At 38.6% G+C, this 16,742-nt stretch overlaps 1 protein-coding gene across 2 annotated transcripts in view; it reads left to right on the forward strand.

Moving 5' to 3' along the window:
* LOC124865451 (inactive phospholipase C-like protein 2) overlaps window positions 1–16,742 on the forward strand; it is a 57,388-nt gene that overhangs the window by 20,537 nt on the left and 20,109 nt on the right. For both annotated transcript variants that reach the window (XM_047360542.1, XM_047360541.1), the window contains exon 3: window positions 11,640–14,120. In XM_047360542.1, coding sequence (XP_047216498.1) covers window positions 11,640–14,120 — 2,481 coding nt within the window. The remainder of the gene's footprint in view (window positions 1–11,639; window positions 14,121–16,742) is intronic.

The raw sequence follows: 16,742 nt of genomic DNA on the forward strand, positions 1-16,742 counted from the left end.
TAAACTAGGCTTAGCCTAAAAATGTACAGTGAAGTTGGCTTATTATGGGATCATTGTTGAAATTGTTTGCCAAAAAGATACTGGGAAGTACAGTTAAGTCCCAAATCCTGCACACTCCCCCAGTTAATTTTAGATTTTAAAATTATTTTCATTTAACCAAGAAGTCTGTTTCTGTTAGGAAAATCAGATGGGCATCTGTCAACATATGTTAGTCTGGCTGCTTCTCCAAACTACTGCTTACAGCAGATACTTCACACAGTTGTACTGTTACTGTTCAACTATCTTTTTTTTTTTTCTGTTTTAGAATTTTAAAAAATAACCCACACCGGACATGTTGCCAACCATCTTTCTAGAAAATTCATATTTAGATTTCAACAGCTGAGAAGGACTGAGATCACCTACATTAAACTGTCTACTAATCGTAAAGCATTCATTGATTGTAATTATATTGATCAGGTATTTACCTCTCATCTCAGCACAGTGTTTTGGCTGATAAACCTGCATACAACTGAGGCTGATCTAACTATCTGGTTCAGTGCATGAATCAGTCAAGTTGCTGTTAAAACATTGACAGTGCTGGCTGTTGACAATGAAGCTGCATGCGTTTGGCAGGTAAATGAGGTGTGAGTTTTGTGACTCACTCGGTGTTCAGCTTGTCTGTGAAAGAAATTATCTCACCTTGGATGTCTCACAAGATATTTAGCTGCATCAATGCTGATCACTCAATTTTATTGGTCTGACTGTTCCTTCTATTCTCTTTCTTAACATTGGAGCAGTATAGTGCAGCAGTAAAACCTAAGAAGGGAAAATATACATCTGCTGTAAATCGCGGTCTCTACCTCTATCAGAAACATTCACTGTTGTATAAAATTCACTCCTGACTGAGGGATAGTTTTCATAGATTGTCCAATTGAAACGTACTTGTGTAAGAGAGGTGTTTACTCTGCCATATAAGCCAACATGGTTTTACACACAAATCAACAAATTACTCTCTGAATCGTGCTTTTCATTGTTATTCATCTGACAAAAAGGATCAGAAGGACCATCTATGGTTAAAATGGAATTGGCCATTTTTTGTCATTTACAGGGTTGCAGTGAAATATTTACATCCACTTTGCTTTGGAATGTATAGTAAATGTCTATTTTGGGTATTTAAAGATTTAGTTAAACAAAATTTTTTCCATAGATATTTGATTTTATCAAACTGTAACAACTTTGAAAAACAAGAATTAGGTATAAAAGTTTAAATTTGTTGTGGATATTCTCTAATCCAAATAGGACCAAATTATATATGTATACATAAACCCTCAACTAACTTATTGAGCAGCGTAATTCTTAAATATATTAAAGTCAGTCAGTCATTTTCTACCGCTTATTCCATAGTGGGTCGCAGGGGAGCTGGTGCCTATCTCCAGCAGTCTATGGGCGAGAGGCGGGGTACACCCTGGACAAGTCGCCAGTCCATCGCAGGGCAACATACAAACAACCATGAACAAACTCATTCATAGACCTAAGGGCAATTTAGAGTGACCAATTAACCTAACAGGCATGTCTTTGGACTGTGGGAGGAAGCCGGAGTATCCAGTGAGAACCCACGCATGCACGGGGAGAACATGCAAACTCCATGCAGTATATTAAAGTAACACTTTGAAAACACATCAAATCTCAATTGAAAACACAATCATGCTGGATATCCATACTGATATGGAATGGGTAATGTGTTGGAAACAACAGGATGCCACATCATTTGATGCAAATAATCTGCCCAGAGAAGGCTTAATCTGAGGTCAATTTAAACTGAAAAACTGATGCGGCAGGCTAGTCCAATTTGCTGAAATGTCATTGGAGCAACCCAGAATGCAAATTCTGGTGCTCTCTGGCAAATGCCAGTCGAGCTCAGCGGTGCTGTGCAGTGAGCACAGGCCTTACTCAAAGCCGTCGGGCCCTCATGCCACCCTCATAAAGTCTGTTTCTAATGGTTTGGTCAGAGACATTGATACCAGTGCCCTGCTTGAGGTCATTTTGTAGGGTCTGGTAGTATTCATCCTGTTCCTCCTTGCACAAAGGAGCAGATACCAGTTCTGCTAATGGGTTAAGGACCTCCAATGGCCCTGTCTAGCTCTCTTAGAGTAACTCTCTGTTTCCTGGAATGTCCTCCATGCTCTTGAGACTGTGGCGGGAGACATGGCAAACCTGGTACTGGCATTGTAGCCACTGGCAGACTGACAGAAGCGAGGCTGCCATACAATTGGCATCACCGGGTCCTCTGATCACCATCAGCCACAGTCACCCCGATGATGTGTCATCCTGGTGGAATTGGACAACCTCGGTAGGGTCCAGGTATCGCCTCAAACTACAGTGGGGAGAACAAGTATTTGATACACTGGCGATTTCCACTTGCAAAGCATATAGAAGTCTTAAATTTTTTTCATAGGTACTCTTCAACTGTGAGTGACGGAATCTGAAACACAAATCCAGAAAATCATATTGTGTGATTTTTAAGTAATTTAATTGCAAGTGGGACAACCTGCAAAATCGGCAGTGTAAGTGTTAAATCTTTCTTTAGAAAGTTGCCCTTTCACCACTCACATGTTGTGTCCATCAATAAGCTTGTGGCACAAGTCTGGCTTTATTTAACAACTCTTGTTGGTAGAGTGGGTTTATCTGAACTGGTTGGTTTTCTTGGCACCAGCCTGGCTTTTGAGCATAGTCGACGCATTTCCAAAGGGGTTTAGGTGGAAGCTATGAAAATGGTATTACAAAAGCTTTATGTAAGCCTGTTTTTTATGTAATTCAAACCAAGTTTTGATGTGAGTTTTAGGATGATTGTTCTGTTACTATTAGTTGCTTTGTATACAGTGTAGTTGGTGAATGGTGCCTTTAAAGTATTATTTGGCCTTCTTCATATTTCTGCAGTGGTTTAGTGCAAGTAAATATAGTGGTTATATCTTCTGCTTTTTCAGTTCTACATATATCCACACCTACTTCCTTTATGATGTACATCGATCAGGTTTTTTTTTAAGATATTGTTTTGGCACTAGTGGCCTTAATTTTTGACAGTAGGTAGACAGGAAGGGGGGTAGAGAGAGGGGGAGACATTTGGTAAATATTGCCAGATCCGGGACTCGAACCCGGGACAGCCGCTTCGAGGACTGTAGCAAATGTACACGGTGGCGTGCTTAACCCCTACACCATCAGTGCCGTACCCATCAATCAGGTATTGAGTTCACCTTGACTTCACCAACTAAAATGGTGCCAAACTAGAGGAAGACCATCTGCCAAGTGTGTCCAATGAGATTTATAGTGTTCAAACTCTGCTCACACTGTAGTTAACTCTGACAGGAGAGAGAAAAGACAAAGTAAATTATGTTGTGTCCCAAAATGAGGGTAGTTTCTAAATATAGTGTTTAAACGGTATAGATATTGAATTTTTAACAAGGTCATAACAGTTTTCTTTCCTTCGTTATCTTGTGGAACTAGGTAAATAATCATAATCAGTTGCTATTTGAAAAATGTAAAACTTGAGAGACTTGGAAAATCCGGGGAAACAAAAAGAAAGCTGATGATATTTTTAGAAAAGCTTGATAAAGAGTTTTCCAGTTAAAACTAATAGTGAGCTGTTTAAAACACAAAATCCAAATTTTGTCCTGGTTATTAGTATTTATACCAGCTGTTACAATATTACCAATGAATATTTTACTTGTAAAAAAATTATTTTAACCATCTGTTATAATTTAAAGTTTTTCTTTTCAGTCCTCTACATTGCCCATCAACAATCCATCTTTTAATCCTTTTCTTGTACTGCTTAGTCCTCGCAGAGGGGCTGGTGCATATCATAGGATATGATATGAGATGTGTGTGCTTATCTTAGCATCATAGTTGTCAACAGGAGAAAGTTGGGTACAATCTGGACACGTTGCCAATCCATTGCAGGCCAATGATGATATCGACTGAATATTTGAACCCCCCCATAGTCGGTAGAGTGATATCTATTGTTGTTTAGTTTAAAAAAACTGATCAGTGGATGTTTGTCAAACTGCATTGGCTAAAAAGAACAAACCTGTACATTAATAGACTCTAAAATTGAAGACAAGAATTCTAATGAAAAATAATCAAAAGGACCAGCAAACAACACAAATGTTTTTTTTCTTGGCTTTAGCATCAATTTTTCTTTTTTTACCTATGGTTTTAGAAATTAATGAAGTTAGCTGTCATGTTCATTTCTTTAGAAATTTGCAGAGCTTCAATTTTTCAAGACATTTTAACATGATTTAATTTGTATCAAATGGCACAGAGAAGCAGCTGTATGGGGTAAGAACGCTGTCAAAAACAATGTGTATGTAAAGACGGAAATGTGTACATATTAGTCAATAGTTGTGCATAAGTAAAATCCAAAAGAGGTATTGTATATTTTCTCTATAAGAATACAAAATAAAATGTTGCAGCTTCAAGAAATTACAAACACAAAGTTCAAGTTTACAGTTGTGGTTTATTCTTTATGAATACAATATGCTATAACAGTTTGTGAATACGATTTCTTTTCTATGAGAATACGAATTTACATCAGCGACTTGGTGTCACGTGATCTCAGGCTCAGAATATAGAGGGTGGAGTTATACAATGATGTACAGTAGGTGGCAGTATGGCCCTCTGAATTTGTTGCGAACCGCCAGCAGAAGAAGAGAGGAAGAAGAAGAAGAAGCAGCACTAGCGCCAAATAAACGGACTAAGAGCATATATTAACGACATGAAGACATATATAAACTTTTTAACATTACCTGACTTTGTACCATAGTTTCTTGGTCCGTTTATTTGGCGCTAGTGCTGCTGCTTCTTCTCTTCTTCTTCCCTTCTCTTCGTTCGCAACAAATTCAGAGGTGTATACTGCCACCTACTGTACATCATTGTATAACTCCACCCACTATATTCTGAGCTTGAGATCATGTGACACCAAGTCGCTGATGTAAATTCGTATTCTCAAAGACACAAACTGTTATAGCATATTGTATTCATAAAGAATAAACCACAACTGTAAACTTGAACTTTATGTTTGTAATTTCTTGAAGCTGTAACATTTTATTTTGTATTCTTATAAAGAAAATATACAATACCTCTTTTGGATTTTACTTATGCACAACTATTGACTAATATGTACACATTTCCGTCTTTACATACACATTGTTTTTGACAGCGTGTCAAAAATGTGTTAATTCATAGTTTTGATGCCTCCAGTGTGAAGCTACAATATTCAAAGTCATGAAAATAAAGACAACTCTTTGAATTAGAAGGTGTGTCCAAACGTTTGGTCTGTACTGTAGGTTATAAGGATGCTTGCTTACTTCTCAAAAGGATTTTCATATGTACCAAAAAAATCTGATGAAAGATTGATCTGGGAGAATAACCTTTACACCAGTCCTTTGCTAACTATGTTTAGACATCCCGCAGGATTTCATTGGGTTCTTGTTTTTTTTTTTGGGGGGGGGGGGCAAAAGAGGCTAATTGGAAGCCTTTTTTGACATCTTCACTGTGACCTCATAATGTTGTTTGTTGCCACATCTTCGGTTTTAACCTGGGTTCACATAAGATTCCATCCAAGTTGCTGTCATCTTCCGTAAGATAAAACTGTTCAGAGTGTAAAGCTCTTCTGCTTCGCCTTGTTAAAGACATGCTTCAGTCATCCAGCTCTTGGTCTGTGACAAGTGCATTTTATACATAAGGTTCCAATGCAACCGAGAAAGTCTTTTACAGGTCTTAATCAGAATGGACAAATATAATAGAGTATGTAAACATCTTTGTATTTCCAGATTGTATTCCCCTTCTGGTGGTCTAAAAGCTCTGTCTAGAAATCCATCTGTTTTTTTTTACCATGTATCCATCCGACTGTCCACCAACCATCCTTCCATCCTTTGTTTGTTGCTTCCTTTCTTTTGTATTTCCTTTATTCCCTATTTTGTTTCTCTCCTCCTGCTCTCTTCATTCGTTCCCTATTTCCTTCCGTTTCTCCCTTCCTTCCTTTGTTTTGAACTTCCATGCTTCGTGTTTACATCTTTCATTATGTCCCTCCAGTTAGTTTTTCCAAGTTCCATTTACAAAGCTTGACCAATGCAGAAATGTCTGTCTTAAATTCATTTTTAATCTAAAGAAGATTGACTAGGATTTAGAGCTCTGGGATTTTAGTCTGGAAAAGAATGAAATTTTGACATGAAAAATGTATAGTAACCTTTTATCTTTGGACATAAATACCCAAACCTGTTGATGTGGAATTGAAATGTTAATGTTTTTGGAGATGTGCGTGCTTATTTATTTCTTTGGCCTGTTTATTCAACCATTTCTGGAGGAGAATGTATTGCTGCCATTATCATCTGTAGCAGTTACAAGATGATTCAGACAGCAGTACACACAAGTCACTCTTATTTTTTGTGCACTACATATTTCCATTAAAAAGGCTGTTTTTGAGCAGTCAAGTTTGGACCTAAAAGATGATGTATGGTGCAGTGTTATTCAGGTCATTAGTGTTGATGATGTTATAGGTGGAACAGTAGAGGAAAGAGTAATGAGTCCCATGTGATCTGTTCATAACTGCTCATTGAGCCAGAATAATGTGCTTTTCACTCCATAAGGGGATTCAGAGTCCCCCTTTGAGATCCATCAGCAGTTGGACATACTTCAACTATTTAATTTTCTTCAACATGCTTACTCATTATTTACTCCTCCCTTCACTCCACACGTGTATACTCCCAGCCAGTAAACATACAGTGAAGCATTATATAAAAAAAGGTGCATTTTTTCTGTTAAAGTGAATATGATTAAACTGTTTTGTAATTGCCAGTGTCTGTTTCTCCTGTACTGATGGCTTTCAATGAAACTCAAAAGAACAAATAACCTCTAAAAGGCTCTGAGCGCTTTGATGTGACGATCTGAAACTTTTAACAATAAAAAAATATTGGAGTCTATTACAAATGCTTAATTTGTGCTGAAGTTGTATAAATAGTTGTATTCCCATATTTTGAGATTGTTATTGCAGTTAAATTAATTGTGTATATATAGAGTTTGTAATCACAGAAAACATCTGTCACATTCAGAAAAAGTGGATAACATTCAGAGCTTCATCAGTGAGGAATTTTGCACCATAAAAACAAAAAACTGGAACATTTTATTGTCCAGTATTGCGATCCTATGGATTGGTATTGCTCACATTTTCATTGCACAATGTCCCCACCACTCTTCCTGAACCTTTAGGATTTTGTCCACTAAAAATGAAATCAGATGTTGGCAAATGTGTTGTTGGCCACCAGAGGTTGAGTGCATGGAACGTCAAACTATTTAGTCCATTAAATAATGCAGCCAAGCAGTGCTCTGCAAAGCCAGTATTGAACTAATTGTGATGACTCTTTCGATTTGATGTATTGTGCAGCTGTAATCGTTAGTGAGTTAAGTGTGATGAGGTCACAGTAATAGTCCATGTAATATTGATCAAATGTAGTGTGGTATTTTACAGCAGATCAAAGCTTGTATTTTCTTTATATTTTGGTGTTGACAATTGTTAATCCTCAGTGTCCTGGATCTTTATCAGGGGCAAATCTTAATCAGGACGATCCTGTTAGGCAGTTCAGCTACGCTGCTAAAAATTACACGATAAATATGTTCAGTCGTGCGTTAAAGCAAAAATGCTGCTTTATGTATGTTGTCATGAAACGGACAGTGGAAAAAAACTCATCTTTCAATCTTTTGTTGTCATCATGGAATGAGGGCGAGCGGTAAACGATATTGTCAATTCCTTTTGTTTTAAAACGAGGTTTTCTTGTGTTGAAGACATGATGGATGAGTTCATGTGTTTTTGACTTCAGTCTGAAACAAAACAGTGTTCTTTGTGTTGACTGTGTGTAACCGCTCTTTGCAAAGTTTGATCAATACTTTTGACTGAACATGTACTCACTGGTGCTTTAATTCCTGAGTTATAAAATGTTCTTTCCAGCTTGTACTCATGACAAACAGTACTCATCACATGCTTATAACCCATAAACATCATAACTTCTGTAAGGTCACACAGTAAAAGAAAGATCAAACTCCTACTTTAGGTCCTTTTTAAAAATGAATCTTGTTTATAGTTCAGTTGGATCTACATTAATCTAGAGTTCTGGATAAAGGGATGCATAGATAAGGTATGTTTGTGTCTAGAAGACTCTGTACCCTGTAAAACAGATATCTGACGAAGCTAATAATATTCTTTCCGATTGTGCAAATCTTTTATTTTAAACACCATTTTAAAAGAAACAGCCGAGGAAAACACCTTCAACCACCTGACTAACAAAAGACTGTTACATAAGAAGTATTCTTCCACTCATGAAATGTTAAGACAAAAATGGTGCATACACAATTGTTTTGAACTTTTCTTCTGGCTGAAGGAAATTCTGAAGTATGCCTTGAATAACACTTGTAATGTCGCAGGGAAATGTGACCATAACTCAATGTTAACAGGAAGGCCAAACATCCACATTTTTTTCTCTGTTCAAAAGGATTATCTGCAGTCATGCATTTAGATTGAAACTGCTCTTCTGCATGATGAAGTAGCAGAAAGTGTAAAAGAAGGAAAGAGATTTGTTTATTCCCCATCGTTGGTTCTCAGAGAACTTTTCAATCTTTGTTCTGCAGGATGTCCTCAGAACACCTGATGAGAATATAGATAACCAATAATGGATTCATCTGAGGACTTTATTATGTAACAGATTTGGACTATGCTTGTTTTCCTCACGGAGGCCCTCACTGACAGCTTCCTTGCAATGTTTTAATGTTTATTTCTGTTGCTCAGAGATGACGTTTTCTGAATTTTATAGAAAAAGCTGTGTTTTAAGCCCTGCTGGTTTACTCTCTCGCCTGGACCAAACCCTGTTAATTTAATTGGTATTTAACAAAGACTTGTAAACACAGTGTATCACAGCATTGCAGATCCCCGTGTGCCTCTGGCAGAAGCTGCTGAGTGATGATTGTGTGCAGAGATCACAGGGGGAAATGATAAGCGGGGGATTCAAATTTATAATCGTTAACATTGTCAGCAAATAAGTTAAAAAAGTTTTTATGTGTGGAGGGGCAGAAAGAAGGAAACAAAGTCCTGCAGAATGTAAAGAGTGAACATCTGAGTCTGATTACATGGGAATCTGAAAGGGTTTGAGCACTCCACTGTGCTCCCCAAAGACAATAAGATCAAGGGTTTCAGTTGGAGAGCAGTACAGGCTATTTTTATCCCAACATCATAGATAATGGATTCCTTCGGTATCAAGCAGCACCATTAGGCCCACACATTATGGTTAATATGAGATTGTCAGGATGTGCGTTAATAGTCCAGAATGTAAAATTGTGTTCCTGTGGTGAAAAGGAAAAAAATATTAGCATGCCTCTGCTGTAAATGGCTGGCATTGAGTGGGCGACACTCCTGGGGGATATTCCCTGTTGTATCACCATAATAAGCAGCGACAGCTACCTTAAGTCACCCTGCAGAGTCGGTGCTGTAATTCTGCAAAGAAGATATTCAACTGGATCAAAAAGGAACCAGGAAGGACGATGTTAGTGACTTCCAGAGGGGAAAATGCATGTTAAGTTTAAAAGTTGATCAAAAAGGCAAGATTTTATTTTAAGAGTTAAACCAAATGGAGAAAATAATGATACTTTATGAGAAAAGATGAAATACTACTTCTTAGTTAAAGTCTAAATGTTTAAACTAAAGTGAAAATAATACCTTTTTTATAAAAAAAAAATTCAAAATGCTGAAACTGTTGCGTTCTATCAAAGCATAGAAGGATAGCATGAATAATAACTGGTAACATTTGGTATAATGATTATGATTTTGACAGTTCATTCTCAAAATGTTGTATTTCTGGCTCATTCTGTCGTTTTGGTTTATGTCTCAAAAAAGCATTTTCACTTTCTTCTCAAAATTTAGCCATTTGTTTTTAACATTTAGACTTTTTTCTCATCCTTTCAAATGATAATCTTGAAATGAGTAAACAACAAAAAATACTTGTTCCTTTTTCTCCACGTAAAATTATGTTATAATTCCTCACAATCAGTCTGAAAGATAAAAATCTAAATAAAAATGTAAATTTAAAGACTTACCATGTCAAGCTGATATATAAATAGAAAGAATCGTAATTGTAATTTCATGTTGTAATTGTCATGGAGTGGAGGAATTTCTCCACTTTTAAAAGTAGGTGATCAAACATGTTCTTGTTTTTTAATTTTAACTAATCAGTCAGGGTAAATTACAATGCCTTTTGGTAAGTCTATTATTTTAACTCTAAACTAAAATTGTAATATTTGAAATGTTTAATTATCTCTAGAAACATCTTTCATATTCTTTAAGGATTGTTCAGTTAAACTCCTGCAGTAGGCAGCCTGGTGAACTGGTGAACCCACATAAGGAGCATCTGCTCACAGGTAACAACAGTTTGAATTCACCATAATAAATGACCATAAATAGAACAGCTGACAATAGGTTTAATTTAACAAACCTTTTTGGCTCAATGACAGCAGTCAACTTATCAATTAACTCAAAGCTCAACAAAACTGAAATGGAGAACAGATGTGTCCTCCAGCTGTGGAAACCAGCCAACTGTGGCCACTCATCCTTATGTTCGATAATCATGAAACATCCAGGCTTGTAGAGGAGATGTAGATAAACCAAATCGGAGTCGCTATTCGAAAGTGATACAGCAGTGCTGCTTCTGAAAGGTGCCGAGGGTTTGCAGTCTCCCTGAAACGTTTAGCACCTTTTCAGATGCAACCCAAATCTTTATACCTCTACTACTGCACTTGACACAGTTAGTATAAGATGTTTGTGCCTATATACTATCTTTGGTTTTTTCACACCATAATGCAATGCGTCATGGCCACATATCTAGACTTTGCTCTCATCTGCCCAAAGGAAGTAGTTCCAGAAGTCTGATGGTTCATTCGAAATCTTCTTTGTCGGCCTATTTTATTTCTCTTGTAACTCTTCCAAAGAAAGCCCTCTACACTAAGGAGATGTTTTTAGGTACTTATTGTACAGAATATTATATAACAAGCTGCTGTTAGGTAGTCAGGCTTTCTGTTCAGGTAGAGCTTACACCTGGCTGCATAACAGACATGCTGCTTGTAGCTTGCCAAGTTTTAAAATGGTGTTACCTAATAAGGGTAATGGATGATGCTCTTTTAGTTTTGAATCCATCAATATCTATGTTTTTTATGTCCAGAAATGTTTTCCAAACAGCTGAATTGATCTTTTGTTTTTTTAGAGCCAGCTGACTGTGAAAGACACATCAATAGGTGGGGGAGGGGCAGCTCTGTGTGTCTGTTTCTTTATGTTACTGTGTTACTATATAACCCATAGGAACCTAATGAGGACTAATTTTTGTGTTTTTAAAATTGTAACTTTATTAAAACATGGAATAGACTGATTCCAATGAAAATGTTTCTCATATTCAACTACTTTAAACTGATGTGTTACCAGTGTGGTTAATGGTTTACACTTATATATGACTATAGGTGTAAACACATTAACAATGCATAAATAAACACTCGGGAGATCCATTTTATAACATCTGGTGATGGTGTTGTGCATGAAATGAGTCTTATTTCTACAATGTTTTTCTCTTTCTTTACAGGATGGAAGACAACGAAAAGAAAGAAAGAAGACTGTCTCATTCAGCAGCATGCCCACTGAGAAGAAGATTAGCCGGGTCAGCGACTGCATCAGCGCCATGGTGGATGGCTCGGAGCTGAAAAAAGTGCGATCCAATTCACGCGTTTATCACCGCTACTTTCTTCTTGACGCCGACATGCAATCATTGAGATGGGAGCCAACCAAGAAGGAGTCTGAAAAGGCAAAAATTGATGTGAAGTCCATCAAGGAGGTTCGGACCGGCAAGAATACGGACACTTTTAGAACTAACGGCACATATGATCAGATATCAGAAGATTGTGCTTTTTCAATCATTTTTGGGGAGAATTATGAGTCCCTGGACTTGGTGGCAAACACAGCAGATGTAGCCAACATATGGGTGACGGGTCTGAGGTACCTGATCTCTTATGGGAAGCATACCTTGAATATGATCGAGAGCAGCCAGAACAACTTGCGCTCATCTTGGTTAAGTGACCTTTTCGATGAAGAAGACGTTAACCACAACAGACAGATAGCAATATGTACTGCCGTGCAGCTAATTAAGAAACTAAACCCAGGACTTAAAAATGTGAAAATAGAACTGAAGTTCAAGGAGTTCCACAAAGCTCAAGACAAAAGTGGGTCTGATGTGACAAAAGATGAGTTTGCCGAAGTCTTTCATGATCTTTGCACAAGACCAGAGATTTATTTTCTTTTTGTTCAGTTTTCCAGTAATAAGGAGTTTCTTGATACCAAGGACTTAATGATATTTCTGGAGGCAGAGCAGGGAATGGCTCAGGTCAGTGAAGACACCAGCTTAGAAGTCATTCACAACTATGAACCATCCAAAGAGGGCCAACTAAAGGGGTGGCTCTCTCTTGATGGGTTCTCTAACTACCTTATGTCTTCAGAGTGCCATATTTTTGACCCTGAGCACAAATCCGTTTGCCAAGACATGAACCAGCCTCTGTCTCACTACTACATCAACGCATCCCACAACACGTACCTGATAGAGGATCAGTTCCGGGGTCCTTCAGATGTGACGGGGTATATTCGTGCTCTGAAGATGGGTTGTCGCTGTGTGGAGCTGGATGTGTGGGACGGGTCTGATAATGAGCCCGTTATCTATACTGGTCACACGATGACATCACAGATTGTTTTCCACAGCGTCATTGACGTCATCAACAAGTATGCCTTCGTTGCCTCTGATTTTCCACTGATACTGTGTTTAGAAAACCATTGTTCTGTAAAGCAGCAGAAAGTCATGTTTCAGCATCTGAAGAAGATCCTTGGAGACAGGATCCACATAGATCCTCCAAAGCTCGAGGAATGTTACCTACCGTCTCCATCTGAGCTGAAGGGAAAGATTCTGCTGAAGGGAAAGAAGCTGGGAACAGCCTGCACAGCGTCAGAAGGTGAAGTGACAGATGAGGATGAGGGCGCAGAGATGTCTCAAAGGATGAGCATCGATTCTGCAGAGCAGCAGACCAATGCTCATAAAAAGATCCCACTGCTTAAGGACCTATCGGATCTGGTGACGCTGTGTAAATCCGTGGAGTTCAATGACTTTCCAACATCTTTCCAAAACCAGAAGCCCTGGGAGCTCTGCTCTTTCAATGAAGTGTTTGCCACTCGCTGTGCGTGTGATTTTCCAGGAGACTTTGTTAACTACAACAAGAAGTTTCTTGCACGAGTTTACCCGAGCCCAATGCGAATTGACTCTAGCAACATGAATCCACAAGATTTCTGGAAATGTGGCTGCCAGATTGTAGCCATGAACTACCAGACTCCAGGGCTGATGATGGATTTGAACATCGGTTGGTTCCGTCAGAATGGTAACTGTGGCTATGTTCTTCGTCCAGCCATCATGAGGGAGCAAGTCTCATATTTTAGTGCCAACACAAAAGATTCAGTGCCTGGGGTTTCCCCACAGCTCTTGCACATAAAGATAATCAGTGGACAAAATTTCCCCAAACCTAAGGGCTCAGGTGCTAAAGGAGATGTGGTGGATCCCTATGTGTATGTAGAAATACACGGCATTCCTGCAGACTGTGCAGAACAGAGGACTAAAACGGTCCACCAGAATGGTGACAACCCGTTGTTTGATGAGAGCTTTGAGTTTCAGATAAACCTCCCTGAGCTCACAATGGTGCGCTTCGTGGTTTTAGACGATGACTATATTGGGGACGAGTTTATTGGCCAGTATACGATCCCTTTTGAGTGCCTCCAGCCCGGTTTCCGCCATGTTCCACTGCAGTCTCTGACAGGAGAGGTGCTGCCACATACTTTGCTTTTTGTGCACGTTGCCATGACCAATCGTAGAGGAGGAGGAAAGCCACACAAAAGAGGACTGTCTGTAAGGAAAGGCAAAAGGAGCAGAGAGTACACTAGTATGAGAGTGTTGCAGATCAAGGATGTCGATGAGGTCTTTAAAACAGCCCTGTTGCCCCTCAGGGAGGCCACAGACCTCCGAGAAAACATGCAGGTAAGGCGCATAACTGAATCCAATTTTTGGGTTTTACTGAAAATTCTCTGGCTCCTTGTGAGAATTAGTTAGTCAGTAATGTCACAGATACAGATGATTGGCCACAGTCTCATTGACAGAATGCGTGACAACTTGAAATAATTTATATTTTAAGTCCACTTGTGTATGACATTTATTTTCTATAAATTTTAACATTGTTTTCTTCCAAACTGCTGTGAGGAGAGTCCCCTGGTGCAGTTTGCAGCAGTACGGGCCTTTCTGTCTGCTGATGCAGCACAAACAAATTCACAAAGGTACTCCAATTATTGGCTGGTTACAACAAAGCTACAGTTTCTACACAAACTTGGGGGTTGAAGCATCTGATTCCCTGCTAAATGAGGCAGGTTCCAAAACGTTTTCAGAGTTTTTAAAGGCCAAAATGGTCGAAAGTCTGGAAGGGCTTTAAATTATGCAATGATAAAGAGAGGTTAGGTACACTGTGAGTTTTATTATAAACTACAGTAGCTTAAGAGAACTAGGAGGCACTGATGAACCAGTAAAAAAGCCACCTTTAGAGCATCATCTTGAGTTTTCTTTCCTCCTATTCCCACTGTTGAAGCATTGTCTATTTGCTGGACTAGAAGAACAGCTTTCATCAGGGGCTATGGTTGGGCTGATACAACTGTGAGTGCCATGTTGCAGGCCAAATCCAGTTTCACTCCTCACCGCTCATTCTTTGCATATAGAACAATATCCGAAGCTTTGAGCATCTCACGGCACCATTAAATCCATCATCCCAAAATGTAAACCGTATGGAACAACTGCCAACCTACCAAGACATGGCCGTCTATCTAAACACCATGGCAGTTTAGGTCCTAGGCTGACAGACTGGAAGAAAAAATGTGTGTTGTGAAAATTAATGTTGCACCTTGCCACCAAGTGAAAGCTGGTCAGAGTTGATGGAAATATTAATTAAGCTAAATACATAGTTTAGATCAAAGCATTAGAATGGCCCAGTTAAAGTCTAGACACAAAACCAATAGAAAATCTGTGTCAGATTTTGACAATTGATATATTCATATATGCCATCGATCTAGCTTTGCAGCTATTTTACAAAGAATGGACAAACAGTTTCAAAAAACAGAGTTAATCATGGTAAAGTCATGATTTTAAAAAAGGAGCCATTACTTTGAACCAAGGACTTGGTTGTTTTGAATAGCCTGTTTTCTTTTAATAAATTAAATCATAATTTAAGTACTGTCACTGTCTATTAAAATGAGTTTGATCTTAATCATGCAAATGAAAAACAAAAAAGACAATTATAAGTGGACAAACAATTTTTCCCAGCACTGTATGCCTTTAGGTTAAGATATCGGTAGCAGCTACAGCTCAAGGCATTACTGCAGGCCCCGCACAGCCATCATTTTTCATTCTTTTCCACTAAATTGTCGATATTAATAGCATATTTAGAAAATAATCAATCTGTATATGAGTGCTTCTCTATTTGTCCAAAACGCTATCCTTTTCAGGATCTAATAGCTAGTGTTTAACCGCACTACTAATCCTGACTAGATTAACCTGGTGCAGTTAAAATAGACCATCAGAACAGCTAGTGTTAGACTACCATTTGACTGAAGGTTTAATGAGGAAACAGGAAAATATTGTCACATTTTTCCAGCAAACATTTTCCCATACATTTTAATTAGAATCTCTAATGGAATGTAAATCAGTTTAGGACATCTAGCCATACTATGTTTGGCACCATGTTACTTCAGGCGTTATTTTAGACGGTATTTTGATCATCCTTTTTATGTTGCTGCATTGTGAGATAACAAGCCAGCAGCTGTGAGACTCTAACACATCTTGATTGCTCCGTCACAGTTTGTCCCTGTGGTTGTTTATGTTGGGGTTAAATTTGGCCTTTCACAAGAATTTAGGGTTTTCATGGGTGTATGTTTCCTTTCCACTTGATGCATTTGTCAGTTCAGAAGGATTGTGTGCTTTGGAGCAGCTAACAAGTGCCAAAATGAAAGTTCTCACAGGCGATGACAGCCTCCAGCCTCTCCCTCTGTTACAGAGCTGCTCTTTGGAGACCTGGTTTTACTTTTTTAATACAGCTGAAATAAAGATTTTAGCCTGTATGAATGCAAATTTTCTTGTGTTACTCAGTTTTGCATGTTACAGGGGTTGGACAATGAAACTGAAACACCTGTAATTTTAGTGTGTGAGGTTTCATGGCTAAATTGGACCAGCCTGGTAGCCACTCTTCATCGATTGCACATTGCACCAGTAAGAGCAGAGTGTGAAGGTTCAATTAGCAGGGTAAGAGCACAGTTTTGCTCAAAATATTGAAATGCACACAACATTATGGGTGACATACCAGAGTTCAAAAGAGGACAAATTGTTGGTGCACGTCTTGCTGGCGCATCTGTGACCAAGACAGCAAGTCTTTGTGATGTATCAAGAGCCACAGTATCCAGGGTAACGTCAGCATACCACTAAGAAGGATGAACCACATCCAACAGGATTAAATGTGGACACAAGAGGAAGCTGTCTGAAAGGGATGTTCGGGTGCTAACCCGGATTGTATCCAAAAAACAAAACCACGGCTGCCCAAATCACGGCAGAATTAAATGTGCACCT

This window comes from Girardinichthys multiradiatus, chromosome 3 (assembly GCF_021462225.1).
Source record: "Girardinichthys multiradiatus isolate DD_20200921_A chromosome 3, DD_fGirMul_XY1, whole genome shotgun sequence".
NCBI classification, from domain to species: domain Eukaryota; kingdom Metazoa; phylum Chordata; class Actinopteri; order Cyprinodontiformes; family Goodeidae; genus Girardinichthys; species Girardinichthys multiradiatus.